General features: G+C 42.3%; 2 protein-coding genes across 9 annotated transcripts in view; one reads left to right on the top strand and one right to left on the bottom strand.

The window, feature by feature from the left end:
- Positions 1-4,485: 4,485 nt before the first annotated feature.
- On the bottom strand, positions 4,486-16,511 carry LOC106546249 (transmembrane protein 126A). The gene is made up of 5 exons (XM_087721041.1): positions 16,347-16,511; positions 11,968-12,086; positions 9,311-9,504; positions 6,324-6,438; positions 4,486-4,705 (listed from the first exon to the last, which is right to left on the bottom strand). Exons 2-5 carry the CDS (start codon positions 12,078-12,080, stop codon positions 4,501-4,503), a joined length of 627 nt encoding a protein of 208 aa, XP_087577167.1. The 5' UTR covers positions 12,081-12,086; positions 16,347-16,511; the 3' UTR covers positions 4,486-4,500.
- A 106-nt stretch (positions 16,512-16,617) lies between these two features.
- Positions 16,618-18,779, top strand: part of DLG2 (discs large MAGUK scaffold protein 2) — a 1,057,900-nt gene continuing 1,055,738 nt past the window's right edge. For 6 of the 8 annotated variants that reach the window (XM_087721034.1, XM_087721037.1, XM_087721036.1 and 3 more), the window contains exon 1: positions 16,619-16,877. The gene's annotated coding sequence lies outside the window, so the exon portion shown is untranslated. Of the gene's footprint in view, positions 16,878-18,779 lie in introns of all 8 variants that reach the window. The other 2 variants (XM_087721030.1, XM_087721029.1) reach the window with 1 other exon arrangement.

Below are 18,779 nucleotides of genomic sequence, written 5' to 3'. Positions count from 1 at the left end.
AGCTATAAAAGAAGCTGCAATATGCTTTATTGACTAGAAGGATTAAGTACTGTTCAGTAAGCACAGTTCATTTCAAGAAGTATATGCAGTATTTAACCAAGTAGCATATAATCTTCACTAGTATTTTTGGGGTCTAGGCATTGCTAATATTCAGATGAACAAAATATTTCTATAAACTAGATAACTATCACCTTATTTGAGGATTTCAAGTCCAGATTGTGTATGAATAAGATGCTCCTGTTGAAATCTACTCTTTATGCTTTAGATTTGTATGCAGAATTCTGCTGAATCCAATGTCTTGGTGTAATGAATTAAGACTGTGCAAAATGCATTATTCTCAAACCCTTTGGCTCATATAGAGAATGAAACATAGTTTTTTTGTTTTTTTTAAAGGGTTAGTGTGATGTTTTGAGCAGTAGTTTAAAAAGACAAAAGGGAGGATAAACCAAGGACCATTGGTTGCCATTCAGAGGAAGGAGGATTTTGATAAGATTGTGGATGAACATGCCTGAGCTGTACGCCACAGCGGAAGGCCAAATCCTTTGACAAGGAAAAAGCATACAGGCCAGGGTATCGGTGGTTGAGGAGAGGTGCTAGGAAAAATGGATGTTGGGACATGGATATATCTGAAGGGGCAAAGTCTTGCTATACAAGTAGTCCTTGACCACAATTGAGCCCCACATTTCTATTGCTAAGTGAGACAGTTAAATGAATGTTGCCCCATTTTACGACCTATCTTGCCACAGTTGATAAGTGAATCACTGCAATATGTTAAGTGAATCTGGCTTCCCGATTGATCTCCAATCAGAATAGAGCTGGGAGGGACCTTGGAGGTCTTCTATTCCAACCCCCTGTTCAAGCAGGAGACCCTCTACCATTTCAGATCCAGTCTTTTTTTTTTTTTTTTAAAAAAACAACCTCCAGTGATGAAGTACCCATAATCCCTGAAGACAAGCTGCTCCACTGGTTAATTGTGCTCACTGTTGGGAAGTTTCTCCTTAATTTCAGGTGACTTCTTTCTATGATTAGTTCCCATACACTGTTTCTCCTCTTTGCCTTTCAGTGCTTTGGAAAAAAGGTTGATCCCCTCTTCTTTGTGGCAGCCCCTCAAGCACTGGGATACTGCTATCATGTCTTCTCTAGACTGGCCACACCCAGTCTAGAGAATTCCTCCAACTATTCTTCATATGTTTTTTGTCTTCAGTCCCTTAATCGTCTTTGTTGCTCTTATTTGTACTTTTTCCAAAGTCTCAACATCTTTTTTTAATGCTTTTTTGTCAGGTCGTCACAAAAAAGTGATCGCATGATCCCAGGAATCCAGCCGTCATAAATCAAGAGTCAGTTGCCAAGCTTCTGAATTTTGATCTCATGACCATGTGGATGCTGCAGTGGTTGTGTGAAAAACGGTCACAAGTCACTGTTTTCAGCGCCTCTGTGACTTCGAATAAGTCACTCAATGAACTGTTGTAAAGCAAGGATTACCCGTATTCACCTTGCAAAATGGAAGTGTCCCAAATTCTCTTTTGTTTGGAGGTAAAATGTCTGAAAAGTGGCTTATTGTGGGTTTGAAACATACCATTTTGGATTTCAGGTATGATCTAAAATTAACTAGCCTTTTCTGATTAAAAAAATATGACTCATCTGGGTGTATATTAACATAATTAGAACTACACTAAATAAAAGATACTAAAGACAATCTTAAAAAGAAGTCAAGTATGGACTTCTTCAAGTAGGCATTTGATAAATGGTACTTGCACTAATAAGTATTTGAGCTTTAGAGCACGTAAATATAATTTAGAGCAGGTCTGGGCAACTAGTCACTCAGCAACCTATATATACAGGTAGTCCTCGACTTAAAACAGTTCATTTAGTAACCGTTCAAAGTTATAACCACTGAAAAGACGTGACCCATCAAAACCGCGCTCGACTAAGCCGCGCCCGATTAAACCGTGTCGCTGATGTCATCAACAGGGCGACAACAGCCAGCGCGGAGAAAGAAGGGCGCTTTAAATAGCGCTTTGAAAGCAAGCTGATTCAACTTAAGGTAAGGGTTAGGTTTAGGGTTAGGGTTAGGTGTAGGGTTACGTTAAGGGTTAGGATTAGGTTAAGGGTTAGGTTTAGGGTTTACAGCGTGCTTCTCTCCGCGCTGTTGTCGCCCTGTTGATGACGTCAGCTACGCGGTTTAGTTTGTGGTGGAACCTGAAAAGAGACTTCATCTGCGTCACACCTTGGTCACATGATTACATTTAGGTCCTTGCCAACTGGCTCATTTATGATTGTTGCTATGTCCCAAGGTCATGTGATCTTTTGCTACCTGACAAGCAAACTCAATGGGGAATCCAGGTTTATTTAAATTACCATGTTATTAACTTAACAGCTGCAGTTATTCACTTTAACAACTGCGGCAAGAAAACTAGTAAAACGGCAAATTCGCTTAACAAACGTTTCATTTGGCAGCAATAAAATTTTGGGCTCAACTGTGGGTCATAACGCGAACACTACCTGTACAGCAGCACTAAAAGCTAGCAGTGGTATGATTGGGTTTGGTCTGCTATTTGATTGGGGGCCAGTTTGCTTCAGAGGGTCTCAATTCTTCAACTTTGGAGAAAGCTTCAGATTTGCAAAACAGTTGAAAATCTCGCCCTGATACCAGTGTTAACAATTTCCTTCATGCAGTCCTGATTTCTCAATAGTCACGTGGGTCTTAGCTGCAGTTAAAATTTCTACTCCATCATTAGCCCTGCACATGCTGAAAAAGATCCTGAGGACATGACTCATATTTAGTGAGGATGTATCTCTCGGCAACAGTTAATTTAGGTACTTGAGGCCTTTAGTGAACACTTGCCCCTGTGGGATAATTCCATTTGACGACAGCACATCTTTCGAGAATTAGAATATGCTATACTCTGTTGTACATTTTAGTAGATACAAGTATGTTATCCAAACACATAGTTGATAGAGCAAGTAGGTGCAGTAATGAGGGAATAGGGGCAACTAGCAAACATGGGGGCCTATGGGGATAGATGAAGTACTTACTGGGAAGGTGGGCAAGCAGTACTTTGAATACTGGGTTGGCCACTAAAGAGATTTAACATCTTGCTTGTTCTTTGCATAATAATAATATGGATATTTGAACTTGGAAATAGGTACATCCCAGCAAATTTGAAGCTAGACTTATAATTCTTAAACAAGTGATTTGCTTAAGGAAAGAATTCTGACTTGGGAGATCATCTAAAATGTTTCTTGCACACAAGTATTTCTGATGACAGTCCCAGCTGTATGACTCAGTTCCCCTACAGGTAGTCCTCAAGGGAGAATCATAATAGAGTCCAGAATTACGGCCGTAAATTGTTGTGGTTCATAGGTTGAAGCCTTACGTGACCGGATCTGATTTTGTGACCATTTTTTATGATATTTGAGCGAATCTATTCTCCCAATGGGTCCCCCCCCACCCCCAAACTGGAAGTAAGAGAGCACAAATTGCTGTCATGGGACCGCAGGACACTGCAAATTGTTGTAAAGGTGAGCCAGCTGCTCAAAATGCAGTTTACTTGACCATAGAGGTGTATTGGGTGGGGGTGGGGGGGGAATGGCTCAGTGGTTAAAGATGCTGAGCTTGTCAGCTGGAAAGCTGACAGCCCGGGTTTGAGAGCCAAGCTCCGCATGATGGGGTGAGCTTCGATTACTTAGCCCAGCCCCTGCTTACGTAGTAGGCCCGAAACGAGGCAAACGCAAGATAATTAGATACCACTTTGCTGGGAAGATAACAGCCTACTGTGCGTCTTGGCGTAGTCATGCTGGCCGCATGACCACAGAAACATCTTTGGACAATGCTGACTCCCTAGGCAAAGAAACTTGAGATATGCACTGCCCCCCCCCCCCCCCCCAGCATTGGACACAGCTGGAGAGGGGATACCTTTATCTTTAGTATAGCTGAGTATAGCTACTGGGATTTCGAAAATGAGTTGCAAGTAGCTCTGGGGAGGTCTGTTGTAACTTCGAGCTCTTGTTAAGCAACTGGTTGTTAAGCCTGCGTTGTTAGCTATGTTACCATTTTTTCCCCACTGGGTAGGTTGAGTTATAGTTGGAAGTCCTGCATGAAATTGCCCTCCCATTTTGTTTTGGATTGTGGAAATAACCGAGAAATACTTGTGGGTTACTAGAAATATTGCTCAATGCTTTTCATGTTCTCCAGGAACTATGTATTGGATGCATTTGTTGCTTTGTACATATATAGATAAGCACATTTATAAACTTAAATAAGTATATCTCTACACTGCTCCTTTTTCAACAGTACCTCTTTACTTCCCTTCCCAAAAATTTAGTTGTTGCTTTTCCCATTTCACCCAATGTTGTTGGTTACCCTCTTGCATACAGCACAAGATGTATGTGTGTGTTTCAATTTTCACAAAGTTGATACAAATGACTCAAACCAGACTAGAACTTTCAGAAGTTATCCAAACCTGGCAAGAAATAAAAGCTAAACACCTTTTAAAAGTTTTATTCTCCGATTTCCTCGGGATCCCTTCCAGGTTGAGGCATGCGGATCATTTTGAGATATATATCGTGGTGTCTTGAGCCAAGGTACGCGCCAAAAGCAACTTGGATGAAAGCAGCAAATCTCATCTTCTTGAAAACCGGTTTGCTAAGCATGACCCAGAATCGCACTGCATTTTCTTTGTTTGGCAAGGGAGCAGTATAGTATCTGGAAGGGAGAGGAAAGGTTATGAAGTAGAGTTTGGCTAAGATTGCTAAGATAACTTAGGAATTAACAGCTTTGTTAAAAAGGACCCATTTCCCAGTTTCAAATAGACTCTACTGCTGAGAAGGAAATAAATTGCTGACAGTTTCTTTCTAAAATTTTCCCATCCCTGCATAATTTGGCTCGAAGGAGGATACTGGTAGACTTCGACTTACATGCATTCGTATAGTGACCCTTTGAAGTTACAACGGAATTGAAAAAAGTGACGTATGACCATTTTTCACACTTATTTGTGGCATCCCTGTGGTCACGTGATCAAAATTGGCAACTGGCTCATGGGGTCAAGTAGATCCCCTTTCGCGACCTTCGGACACACAAAGTCAACGGGGAAGCCAAATTTAATTTACAAAGATAATACTAGCTTAGGAACTGCAACGATTCACTTAACGACTGTGGCAAGAAAGATCGTGTAATGGGGGCAAAACTCACTTAACAACTGACTTGCTTAGCAATGGCCGTTTTGGGCTCAATTGTGGTCGTAGGTTGAGGACTATCTGTATAAAGAAGGATATAGATTTAGATGTAAAGCTTTTTGCAATAATGGGCTTTAATTGTAATGTTAATTCATTACATTCTCCCTCTTCCTACAGGTGGTCCTTGTTTTATGACCACTTGTTCAGCGACCATTCGAAGTTACATTGGTGCTGAATTAGGGGACTTATCACAGGTCTTCAAGTTCTGGCTATCGCAGGACCCCCATGGCCATGTGATTGGTCCCCAGTTTAAGATTACAACGTTGTAATGTCCCATGGTCATGTGATCATGATTTTTGACATTTTCTGCTGGCTTCTCACAAGTAGGGAATTGGAAGCTGCTTAATGAATTGCAGTTTTCCTTAACAGCAACAGCGAGGACTATGAAAATTGCCGTTGCCAGCTGCCATCCTGAGCCAAGGGCTACCCATATTCTCACGAAGTTGAGGAAAAACATTTTAATTGAGAAAATAATTTAGTACTTAAGACGAGAAGGTACAGAATCCTACAATCGACAGGATCATGTTGGATAATTACATTGAATTCAGGCTTACATCCCAATGCTTTTGTTAGCCACATAGTTCCAACAGTGAAAGATCATCAATGAATGCTTATATATGAAAACAGACTATCTCATCAAACAGAAGCAATGGATAAATACCCTTTCCCCCCAAAATAAGACCCCAAATAAGAAAATAAGCCTAGCATGATTTTTCAGGATGCTTGTAATATAAGCCCTACTCCCAAAATAAGCCCATTAAGATTATCAGCCAGACGGACACATTTTAGCATCATATTTTCCCCAAAATAAGATATCGCTGGAAAATAAACCCTAATGCGGGAAGGGGGGGAGAGCAAAAATTAATAAGACCCGGTTTTATTTTCAGGGAAACATGGTAGGATTTTTGGAATTATGCCCAGAAGTATAGACGTTTATAAGACTGAAAGCACACAGTTTTGTAGACATTTGATTTTCAAGCAAATGGTTAATAAATAATAAAACAGCAATCTCCAAATACAAACAAAACACAATCTTGGTTCCGGCAAATAAAAATGCTAAGAGAGGGCTTAATGCGGTTGAAACATACCTTGTAGCCAGCAATCCATTCAGAGGCAGCGCTAGAATGACTGGGTAGAAAAAGCCCACGACAGCTCCTACTAAACCTCCTCTCACCATAGCACAGATTTCACAATTTAAATTACCTGAAACAATAATAGAATGAACCGAATTAGCATTTGTGGTATAAAATCCTGTCCTAGAAAAATTGCGATGGACGTGCTGCATGCTGACAGTGTTCCTCTTGTGGGATTAGCTTAGGTATGGAGCATGTGACATAAAATGCTATGTTCCAAGCACCACTGGAACGTTTGAAGTGTCCCAAATTCCAGTGTTTGTTTCTTTCTTTTCATTCTCTCTCCCTCCCTTCTCCCGGAACCATAAATTAGCACAGTAATCCATGCCCAGTTCTACTACATAGCCTGCAAAGTAATTGGCCCAGGGTTATTTTAGTTATTTTTAAATTATGGAAGCACACCTTTAGGAATGCTAATACCTTAGCTAGCTTTCTGTAAGTTGTATAGGTAACTCCACGGTGTCTATCATCCTTTCTGGTGGTCCTAATCAAAACATGAAGGAACATGGAATTGTTTCAGATTTCCATTGCAAGAGAACCCTCAAAACAAGTTTGAATGAGATGCCTACTTTTTTCGGCCTTGGGTTTTTCGAACTACCCATTCTGAATGCAGATTTATTCGTCTTCAATCACTTTTTCCCAGATAGATAGCCCTGGCAATTTTTAAGATGTGTGGACTTCCAACTCCCAGAATTGGCTGGCTGGGGAATTCTAGGAATTGAATTCCACATATCTTAAAAAAGCTGCCATGGTTGAGAAACAATGGATCAGAGGGGAAATTCTGTATTTAAAAAGCAGTTTACTCTAGTGTGGTTGCAATACTGTCAGAAAAAAAAACAGATTGTTCAGGCTACATTGATGCCTGTCCTAATTATGCTGATGTCTTTCCCAGTGCTGCTTTTGTTTTATTAGTAATTTCTTAAAGAAAGTTTCATAAAATGGACTATAAAAGGCTTTGGAAAATACACATCCTATTGCAGTGATGGAGAACCTTTTTGGCACCGAGTGCCGAAAAGGGAGCACGTCACGCGTGCTCATCTAGGCCGCAACCAGGAAGAGGAGCTGCCCAGGGGGCATGCGCACACCGGAAAATGTACTTCTGATTTCCAGCAAGCCTTCTGGTTACTGTTGTGCATGCTCACGTGTTAATCAGCTGGCCAGCAAGCTTGCTCACGCCAGAAAATGGAAGACCAGCTTTTCTGGTTCCCAGCACTGCCATGCACACAAAGGCCAGCTGATCGTCACATGCGCACCAGAAATCCAGAAAAGAAATGAGCGACACTACAGGTGCCAGGCAACATGGCTCTGTGTGCCAGTTTGGGCACGCGTGCCATAGATTCGCCGTCATGGTCGTATCGAATGCTTCTGCTTTAGAACAGCAGAGCTTCAGTAAAGATGCCACTTCTCCACAATGGAGCATCCAGAGAAAAGAGTAAGTTTACGGTGTGCATCTTCATGTAAAAACTTGATTAATATCCTCAACTGGGCTTTTGATTACCTGGCAGTTGAAGTATTGCAAGGTGCTGTACATGGGTCTGCCCTTGAAGACTATCCAGAAGCCACAGCTTGCCCAAAATGCAGCAGTCTTGAGAGTAGTAATGGGAGCTTCCTGTTACGTCCATGTATCACTGCTGTTGGGCAAGCTGCACAAGGCTTCAAGGTGCTAGTCATCATGCACAAGTTGACCCATGGCTTCCAAGTGCAATTCAAGGTGCTGGATTTTCACGGAAAAGGGCCTGGCTATTTGAGAGTCCATTTGCATCCATTCACTTCTACTTATATGAATAGATGCTCCAGGTCCAGTCAGTTAACAATTGTCCTCTTATGAGATTCAGGAAGCATGCCTGTTCTGTTGCAGCCCCCGGTTATTTATTGAAAAGACGCAACTTGTAATAAACAGCAGTCACCAAAGATACATACAATGACCACTCTCTTAGCATCCTGGATATTCAAGTTTCTTAAGGCATCACGCTGTTGGCCTGAACAGGCAGTTTGGGGACCTCCTGTCAAGTCTTTATGAATTCTACGTTTTCTCTGGGTGGTTACGTCTCTTACTGTGTTTTTAAGTTCTGTTTTTGAAATATTGTAAATCTGTTTGAATATAGAAGCTTTGAAAGGCAATCCAGCACTCTAACCAAGCGTGGTGAAATACCGTATTTTTCAGACTATAAGACGCACCGGTGTATAAGATGCACCAGGATTTAGAAGAGGTAAGTAATAAAAAAAAAGTTTTTGCCCTCCCCAGCCCCCAGGAGCACTCTGCAGGCTTCAGTAGGGCTGGGGGCGGGGGAAGGCAAAAATGCTCCTGCTTTTGTAGAAAACGGGCCAAAAACGGAGGCGTTTTTGCCTTCCTCCAACCCTGCTGAAGCCTACAGAGAGCTGCTGGGGGGAAGGCAAAAACACCTCCGTTTTTACGACAAATGGGCTGTTTTTCTCAAAAATGGGATGCGGGGGCAGGGCTTTGGGAGGTCAAAAATGGGTGTATTTGGTGTATAAGACGCACATTTCCACCCTATTTTTGGGGGGCGGGGGGGAGAAGGTGCCTCTTATACTCCAAAAAATATGATATGTTTGAAATTATTCTGAGAATTGTACAGTGCACAGTGAATGGAAAAAAGAAACTCGTAAGAATTGGAGTTATAACTTTAAGGTTTACTTCATGTGGAGCAGCAAGTATCAGGATCTTACTTAACTACTACACACCATTTACTAAAATGGGTTCTGTTTTGTGGAGCATACATAAAAGAACAAAAAACAAAAGCAATCAATTCCAGAACCACCACTAGAAATTGTTAGTTATTAGACACACCATGTAATAAAGAGGATGGTGTCCAATATGGCTCAGTGAAGGTAAGTCTATGCCACGCCAGAAATATCAGAATCGTTATTACAGAGATTGTGGGAAAAATATTGCATTATTTGGATGAAGTCTTAAGGCATACCTGTCATCAAAGACTGTTTTACTGCGGCCTCATAAGCAACTGTAGTTGTGAGGAGGGGCAATAAGGACATGGCTGCAACTGTTGAATAACGAGCCTGTGTGATATTCAGAAGCTTCCTAAATGAATTATTAGATATTAAGGCAATGAGACTTGAATTGAGGCCAAGGCCGAAGCCTCCAGTGTGGAAGAAATTTCTGTAGAAGAAAAGAAGGTATTATTATTCCTGCCACCACCAATGACTACCAACACTAACCTGTCTATCAGCATAGTGCATCACACACTATAGCAAAAGAATAAAAAAAGGAAAGCAAATATTCTCACTCCGGAAGCCTAAAATAGTATAGAATCTCATGACATGTTCCTGAGGACTAGCTTCATGGTGGGTACATTTTCTACTAAAAGCAATCAGGGTTCACACAGTGGTGGCAACAAGACTAGTTTCTGCTAAGGGAAGTTTTGACATTTTTAGGCAAACAAAAAGCATGATTGAAATTAGCATCTATTTATTCCCTTGGACCTCAAGGCGATCAAACAAGTGAGTCCTAGAAGAGATCAACCCTGACTGCTCTTTAGAAGGCCAGATCCTGAAGAGGAAACTCAAAGGCTTTGGCCACCTAATGAGAAGGAAGGACTCCCTGGAGAAGAATCTAATGCTGGGAACGATGGAGGGCAAAAGAAGAAGGGGATGGCAGAGAAGGAGGTGGCTGGATGGAGTCACCGAAGCAGAAGGTGTGAGCTTAAATGAACTCCAGTGGATGGTAGAGGACAGAAAGGCCTGGAGGAACGTTGTCCATGGGGTTGCGATGGGTCGCAACTAACAACAACAAATTGCCATCACTGTATGAACCTGATTGCTCATACCTTTCATAAAGCTAGTCCTCGGGAATATGTCATGAAATTATATACTATTCTTTCAGAGTGAGCCTTAAGGTTGACAGAGGCAAACCCGTGGAGGTGAACTGCTCAGGTAGTAATGAATGCAAAGACAATTGGAGCAGCAAACAGAACCCTGCTCGCCTCCTAAATGTCGGCTGGCGGCTCCCCGAGGGAGGGCCTTCTCTGTAGCCGCTCCGACTCTATGGAATGAACTACCCCCAGAGATCCGGACCCTACCCACTCTCATGGCCTTCCGAAAGGCTATCAAAACCTGGCTATTCCAGCAGGCCTGGGGCTGTTGACCTCATGACTGAGGTCCAGCCCCGACCAGATTGAATGCATGATGTGGTTTTTAATTTGTTTTTTTCTCTGACTTTTTTAAAATTATTATTATTATTATTTAAATGTATTTTCTGTAAGCCGCCTGGAGTCCTTCAAGATTGGGCGGCCTATAAATTGATTTAATACTAATACTAAAGCAGATGTGGACTATTTTGCAGCACCCAGATGTTGCACTTTTGAAACTATTTTGTTTGACAGATGGGCACGGTTATGGTTCCATCAGAATTTCCAGTGTATTGGGGGGAGAATTAACATTTTCAACAGTTTCCTACCCAGATTCAACAGTTTTAGGAGGGTTTAAAAAAAAAAAATCTATGAAACATCCTCTTTCCATGATTCCCCTTTTTCTGAAAGGCACAAATGTTACCTGTGCCCAATGCTCTTAATTTTTATAAGTCCAGAATTGTACTCGGAATTCTACTCTCCGAAAATGAATAATGGTAAGAAATTATTTAGATTTGTAAATAGTTACTAATCAATCAAAAATGGCTTTTTCATCCCCATTTCGGGGCTGAGAAAACATTTTGGTCACAAAGATACAAAGTATAAAATATATGTCATTAAGGGTGAACAATATCTGAAGCTAAATATTTTACTTTGCAACGTTGGGCTGGCAACCTCCATTATGTAGAACTCCCAAGATGTTTTGACTACTAGTTTTGCTAGCGGATGAAAATACATGGAGAGTTTCACTTGTCTATTTCATAACTTGGGAAGTTAAAAAACTGCTTGTTGCAAAAAAAAAAGAAGAAAAAAACTCAACTAAAGATGCTAGATTTGGTTGGCTTTAAACCTGGTGTGTGTGTGTGTGTGTGTGTGTGTGTGTGTGTGTGTGTGTGTGTGTATTTCAATATATGGCATGCACCAAGAAAATAAAAGAAGCAAACAGAGACAAATAAGTTTGAATTGCAGTATTTCCTGCTGTATTCTGGAGGTTCAAAAAATAAGAATCTTAACTATATTTACATTGCATTACCAGGATGCAGATTTCTGAGTGCTTTGAAAACAGAACTGTCAAAAGGGTGTCCTTGACTTATGAGCACAGTTGAGCCCAAAATGTCTGTGGCTAAGCGACACAGCCTGTTAAGTGAGTTTTGCCACATTTTGCAATCTTTCTTGCCACAGTTGTTAAATGAATCACTGCGGTTGTTGAGTTAGTAAATACAGTTGCAAAATTGTCTTCCCCATTTGACATTGCTTGTCAAGTAATCGCAAAAGGCAGTCCCATGATCTGCAATTGTTATAAAAATGTGCAAACTGCCAAACGACCAAATTTTGATCACATGACTATAGGGGTGTTATAATGGTTGTGTGAAAAATGGCCATAAGTCCCTTTTTTTCAGTGCCCTTGTAATTTCAAGTGGTCACTAAACAAACGGTTGTAAGTCAGGGACCCCCTTACTTAAATATTCAGATATTTGCAAAGTCTTAGTGCTCACTGATCTTTCTGAGGCAGCCTTTCAAACATCGTTTGCCAGGTGGATTCTGGGATTCTTTTTGGATTTTTGATTTTTCTCTCCATAGGGTGGTCCAGAAATTCTTTCCCTGCCATTTTAATCTGTGGAGAGTTGAGCAAATAAAGAGGATTAAAAGAGAACATACATAATGGTATTGTAATGCTTCAGTAATGCTTCTTATCAGTATGTTAGATTTTCACTTTTACCCAAGCCTGGGGAAAAAAAGAGTGCTTTAAGATTCATTTTAGATTTTCAGTAATTAATAGATTTCCTTAAAGCAGGGAGGGAACTTGGAAAATTAAGCTGCTGTCAGGAATAGCTTAGAAGTCCACTGTTCTCGCTCACATTCTGTAGCACTTCCAAAAATATGTAGTCATAATATTTCATTATTTTACAAAAACAGGGTGCTGCATGTCTTTGCCCAAAGAAATCTCTTTCAATTATCACAAAATAAAATTACTTCCTGGTACACACTTAATAAAACAAAACAAAAAAATGAATGCAAACTTTAAGGATGGGGTCAATTTATTTTCCAAAGCACCAGAGGGCAGGACAAAAAACAATGGAAGGAAACTAATCAAGGAGAGAAGCAGCCTGAAATTAAGAAGAAGCTGAGGACAATTAACCAGTGGAATGGTTTGCCTTAAGAAGTTAAGGGTGCTTCATCACTGGACGTTTTTAAGAAGAGACTGGACAGCCACGTGTCTCAAATGGTATAGTGTCTCCTGCTTGAGCAGTGGGTTGGACTAGAAGACCTCCAAGGTCCCTTCCAGCTCTATTCTGATTGATGTTACAGTGCCTTCCCTCTAATGTTTAGAGTCTAAACAGCTTTTGCAAGACATTCCAGTAAAGGGTATTAACTACAGAGGGCCATAATATCCCATATAAACATGTGCTCTGTCCTTGCTCCAAAGACCTTATAGAAGATTTTATCCATTACTTATTGTAGTGCTCTATTTCCCCTTCAGCATGTGGAAAATTTCCGAATCCCCCTCTTGATAAGGAAATCATTTTGGCCTAATCCATATAAAATTGAATATGTAATGAATTGAGAGAAGGAACAGTGCTATGGAAATTAGCAAGTTTTACATGGATTGCTGCTGAACAGTATAAATCAAAAGTTTCTAATGCTTTCTGATATTTTATTTGCTGGAATGAGTGTGTTAACATTTTCACTGATTATTTTTAATATAATTATTTTATTAATGCCATTTTAGGTAGGTTTTATTTTTCGTTACTACCAATGGACAAAGCAGTAACTAAATTGAAAGCTGTCCAGAGTCACTTGATTGAATTTGGCAGCTATAGAAATGGAATAAATAGATTGATATATTGATAAAGCCTATTTATTTTTCTAATGCCAAGAGAGCAATAAAGAAACAAGTTAACTGTTACATATCAAATCCTGCTCTTCCTATTGTAAAGTCTAAGCAACTGAAACCATTTATGCTGGGAAATGAAGAACTATAAAATGTCTCAATTCACTTTAATAACTTCCTGAAACACAGATCAATCAGTCAAGACACTGCGCTCCAATGCCCTACTACATTCAATTTTCCTCCCTTTTATTCCTATTTATTTTTATATATGCTGGCAAACTAATGATCAGAAGCCTGTCCCTCCCTCCTTTCATCTTCCTTTTCTTTTACTTTCTATTTTCTTTCCATTTGTGTTGTTTTTATTCTGTAAAAAAGGTTTAATAAAAATGAAAACTGATTTGAAGATGCAAAATACATGCAGAGGCACAATGCGTTTACATGTGCTAAATCACAGCTGCCTTCAAACTGCTGGGAAACTTTTTTTTACCAGGCTTTCATAAACATTTTTTGCCAACACATTTCCCCTACATATATCCCAGCTCCTAAATAAACACTTAGAAAAACTTCACTGTCACTTTGAATGTACACTAATCGGCATACATTAAAATGAAATTTCATTGCATACAACGGGCCACCATATCCAATATATACTACATGATTAAATAAATAAATACAAAATTAAGCATATACCCATATATGACACAAAGAAACAGCACAGTCTAGTTCGTATGTATACATGCACATGGCGAGAAAAAAGAATCTTGCCAGTTTACCAGGCGGATGAAACAAGGGACCAAAACTGTTACGGAATCTGGTAGTCCTGCTAGAAATACTTTAAAAACTCCTCCCGGAGGGGAGCAACACAAAGGAAAGTGGAAACAAGGCCAGAAAACTTTGGGAAAGGTGGATTTATTGTCACAATGCAAGTAAAGGTTCACGCCTCTGGGCTCTTCCTTCACCTCACAAGTTGGGAAACTTTATTTTGGGGTAACAAGTGTCATTTCAACAGTGAGATGGGCTGCATATAAATTTAATAAGTGAAAGTTGGATTGTTTTCTGAAGCAGAAGCTGACCTCACACACTGATTTACACTGGAGTTCTTCATCAACCCCCCAGAGAGGAACCATGCACCTTAGCACTTGTTCCTTCTTTCCTTCCTTCCACTCTTCTGTCCATCTACTCCTTCCTTCTGTCCATCCACTCCTTCCTTCCATCCATCCATCCACTATCTTCCTTCCTTCTGTCCATCTACTCCTTCCGTCCATCTACTACCTTCCTTTCTTTTGTCCATCCACTATCTTCCTTCCTTCCGTCCATTCACTCCTTCCATCTTTTTTTCCTTCTGTCCATTCACTCCTTCCTTCCTTCTGTCCATCCACTCCTTTCCCTCCTTCTGTCCGTCCATTCACTCCTTCCTTCCTTCCTTCCTTCCGTCCATCCACTAGCTTCCATCCTTCTGTCCTTCCTTCCTTCCTCCCTCCCTCCCTAACCAATCAACCAACCGCTTTCATCACATAGGAAGGTCGGGCCCAATGCAGGAAGAATCAAACCCGCCCCCTTGCCCCATTTTTCAGCAGTGCTGCAGCCAGTTCCCTCTCACGGTAGCAAAAATTCTCATAGTCCAGCAGCCTCCCCCTCCCCTCTTTTACTCCCCCCCCCCCGCAATCCCTCCCTTCGTCAGAGTCCCGGCTACAACCTTCCCCAGCTGGGCAACAAAGGTCTGCAGGCAGCCCATCAAGTCGGAGCTACCCAGAGGTGTCTTCCCTGCTGCAACAATCCCTGCACTGCCTGGCGTTGTTTCATTTAAGGCTCGTTTGAGCCAGGAGAGAAGCCAGAGAGGATGGCCTCCCGGTTTAGAGCAAGGGCGAAGCTTCTTCTCCAGTAATATTGAACTGCAAACTAGGGCATACAAAACCTTTGCCAGCCCAATCCTCGAATACATCTCGTCTGCCTGGAATCCACACTGTATATAGGACATTAACACAATCGAGCGAGTCCAGAGGTATTTCACGAGAAGAGTCCTCCACTCCTCTGCTCACCTTATGCCACCAGACTCGAAATTTCGCTTGGACTACCTACAACTACATCGCCTACGGTGTGACCTAAGCATAGTACACAAAATTGTCTGCTACAATGTCCTACCTGTCAACGACTACTTCAGCTTCAACCACAATAATACACAAGCACATAAATGTACATTTAGTAGTAAATGCGTGGAGCACTCTACCTGCTCCTTTTGTTAGTTCCTCTAACCCCAATACCTTTTACCTTAAGTTGTCTACCGAGGGCCTTACGCGTTTCCTAAGAGATCCAGAAAGGGGGCGTGCATAAGCAATGTAAATAAAACAATAGATACAAACTCAAGGTAAACCGCTCCAAACTTGATTGCAGAAAATACGACTTCAGCAACAGAGTGGTCAACGCCTGGAATGCATTACCTGACTCTGTGGTTTATTCCCCAAACCCCCATAACTTTAACCTTAGTCTGTCTACTGTCGACCTCACCCCATTCCTAAGGTCTTTAAGGGACGTGCATAAGCGCACCAGCGTGCCTACCGTCCCTGTCCTAATATTCCCTTGTATTCTTATCCATTTTATGTATTCATAATCATGTCTATACTTATATCTGTTATCTAATTTATGCTTGATGAAATAAAATAAATAAATAAAACCGATCAATGGTGAGGATGGAGATGAAGGAAAACAACAGAGTTTTCTCATCCCCGCCCTTTTTTATTTATTTTACTTATTTCGTCAAGTATGAATTAGATAACAGATAAGTATAGACGTGATTATGAATACATGAAATGAATACGAATACAAGGGGATACTAGGGACAGTAGGCACGCTGGTGCGCTTATGCACGCCCCTTAAAAAGAATGGGACACCTTAACAGTAACAGAGTTGGAAGGGGCATTGGAAGTCATCTAGTCCAACCCCGCTTGCGCTATAGGAGACCCTATACTAGGGATTCGAACCGGCGACCTTTCTGATCGACAAGCTCAGCGTCTTACCTACCTTTCCCCACCAGCTTCCACCTACGTTTTTATATATAGGCGCTTCTCTTTCTTGCTTAGCCGCAGCCCCGGTCAGACGGGCTCCTCGCTACCGCTGCGGGCCGCCGAAGCGTTGAGGTCGCACGGGCTCGCTCGGGTCACACGCCGACCGCGGGGGCCGCCATCTTGGCCCGGTCACGTGGCCCGGCTGGGATTGGGCGGCTGGGCGGGAAAGAAGCCGCGCGCCGGAGCCGCCCATTGGCCCCCTCGGCGCTCAAGGCCCTCCCCCTTCCTCCCCTCTGGCCCCTCCCCCGCCTTGCTCTCCGGCCGTGCTGAGGCGCGTAATCAGCCGGGAGGCCGGAGAGGCGGCCGCGCTTGCTGAGGCGAGGCGATGGCGGTGGCCGCGGCGGCGTTGGCGTTCTCGCGGTGGTTTCCACGCCGATGGAGCTGAGCCGGCAGCTCCGGGGAGAGCGACCGAGCGAGCAAGGCCGGCTGAAACGGACGGACGGACGGAGCGGCGTTAATTTCCACCCCTTCCCCGAGCGCGAAGCCCCTGCGACGAGCCGCCGCCAGCGCGGTAATAATCTCTCTGCCAAAAAAAACAACCACCCTCTGTTAAATGGCTCTTTCGCGGGACCCTGGGTTCATTCGCCACGGCACGGACTCCACTCCCCATCGTTCCCAGCCAGCGTGGCGAAGGGGCGTGTCGGGGTGTGTAGAAGCCCATCGTTCCCGGCAGCCTGTCCTGACGCTGCCATCCATCGATTGACTGGCGTCCTCCCAAAATGGGTTGGGCTACCAGGCCCTTTCTGGGTGCCTTGGACTACCATCCCCATCATCCTGGGTTAGGAAAGGTGTGGGGTGGGTGGGAGATGCGAGTCCAGGAAGGAGACTTGTTCCTGTGGTCCATTTGTTTTCCTCTACACAAGAAGCTTGGGCTCTTGAGTCCACCCATAACTTTTCCATATATATATATATGACATATGATATTATATGGATGGATGGATGGATGGATGGATGGATGATAGATAGATAGATAGATAGATAGATAGATAGATAGATAGATAGATAGATAGATAGATAGATAGATAGATAGATAGATTGTTGATCAGAAAGGCCAGCAGTTCGAATTCCTAGTGCTGCATAACGGAGTGAGCTCCCGTGACTTGTCCCAACTTCTGCCAGCCTAGCAGTTCGAAAGCACGTAAAAAATGCAACTAGAAAAATAAGGACCACCTTTGGTGGGAAGGGAACAGCATTCCGTGTGCCTTCGGTGTTGAGTCATGCCGGCCACATGACCACGGAGATGTCTTTGGACAGCGCTGGCTCTTCAGCTTTGAAACTGAGATGAGCATCGCCCCCTAGAGTCAGGAACGCCGAGCACCTATGTGCAAGGGGAACTTTTACCTTTGCCCATTTAATCCCTCCCTTGAATCTTGCTTCGTCCTTGCCTCCATCACTTGACACTTCATTTTTTAATCATTTACTCCCACCCACTTTGCAACCTGCTTAAAACATCTTCCCACCCATGATCATGCCTTCTCACTTGCTGCTTCTTTTCTTTTTTAGTCTCTGCAATCTTTTCTTGTGGCGGGGGGGGGGGGAACCTCCATTCTTCTACGATGAGGCATTCATTTATCTCAGTTTCCTTATCCTTGCTTCCCATTTGAACAGCTGGCTTCACCTGAAGTGTGTAACTAACTTAGTTAAAGAGCTAGCCTATTACATTTGATTCGGTTTTAATGGTTTAGCCTGCAGACTCAACTTTTGCAGACTCCGATCCAGTGCATTATGCTAATCCAGAAAATTACTTAATTTGGTAACCAAGTGGAGCATCCGAAATATTCGTTGAGTTATTTGATTTGTAAAGTTGTCCACCTCACTTTTACATGAGGGAGGGTGGTCCTCGGTGTTCTCTGATCTTGGTGGCTTTCTTGGCAGATGTTTCATTACCTAAGTAGGTATAACATCAACAGTTTGTCATCTGTTTACAGGTAGTCCTCAACGATCAGAATTGAGCCCAAAATGTATATTGTTAAGCGAGAAATGTGTTAAGTGAAATTTGCCCTGTTTTACAACTTCTCTTGCCACGTTTGTTAAGTGAATTACTGTTAAATTAGTAACAGGGTTGTTAAGTGAATCCGGTTTCCTCATTAACTTTGCTTGTCAGAAGGTCGCGAAAGGCGATGACATGACTGTGGCACTGCAACCGTCGTAAATGTGAGTCAGTTGTCAAGCATCCAAATGTAGATCACGTGATCATGGGGATGCTACAATGGTTGCGTGAGAAACGGTCAGAAATCACTTTTTCAGTGACATCAGTTCACTAAGTTAACTGTTGTAAGTCGAGGATTACCTGTACTTTTATTTGAGCTTGGAGACTTGTAATAAAATACCTAAAATGCACAATAGAAAAATAGAAAATAAAAATAATCACAAGCAGCAGGTCATAATATACTCAGACAGCCAGGAGATGTGC

The sequence above is a fragment of the Thamnophis sirtalis genome, unplaced genomic scaffold (genome assembly GCF_051295495.1).
Source record: "Thamnophis sirtalis isolate CommonGarterSnake01/CBP01778 unplaced genomic scaffold, rThaSir2_p1.2 scaffold_8, whole genome shotgun sequence".
Taxonomy (NCBI): Eukaryota; Metazoa; Chordata; class Lepidosauria; order Squamata; family Natricidae; genus Thamnophis; species Thamnophis sirtalis.
The sequence above is the reverse complement of the archived record's forward strand: the minus strand, read 5'-3'. Positions and strand labels throughout refer to the sequence as shown.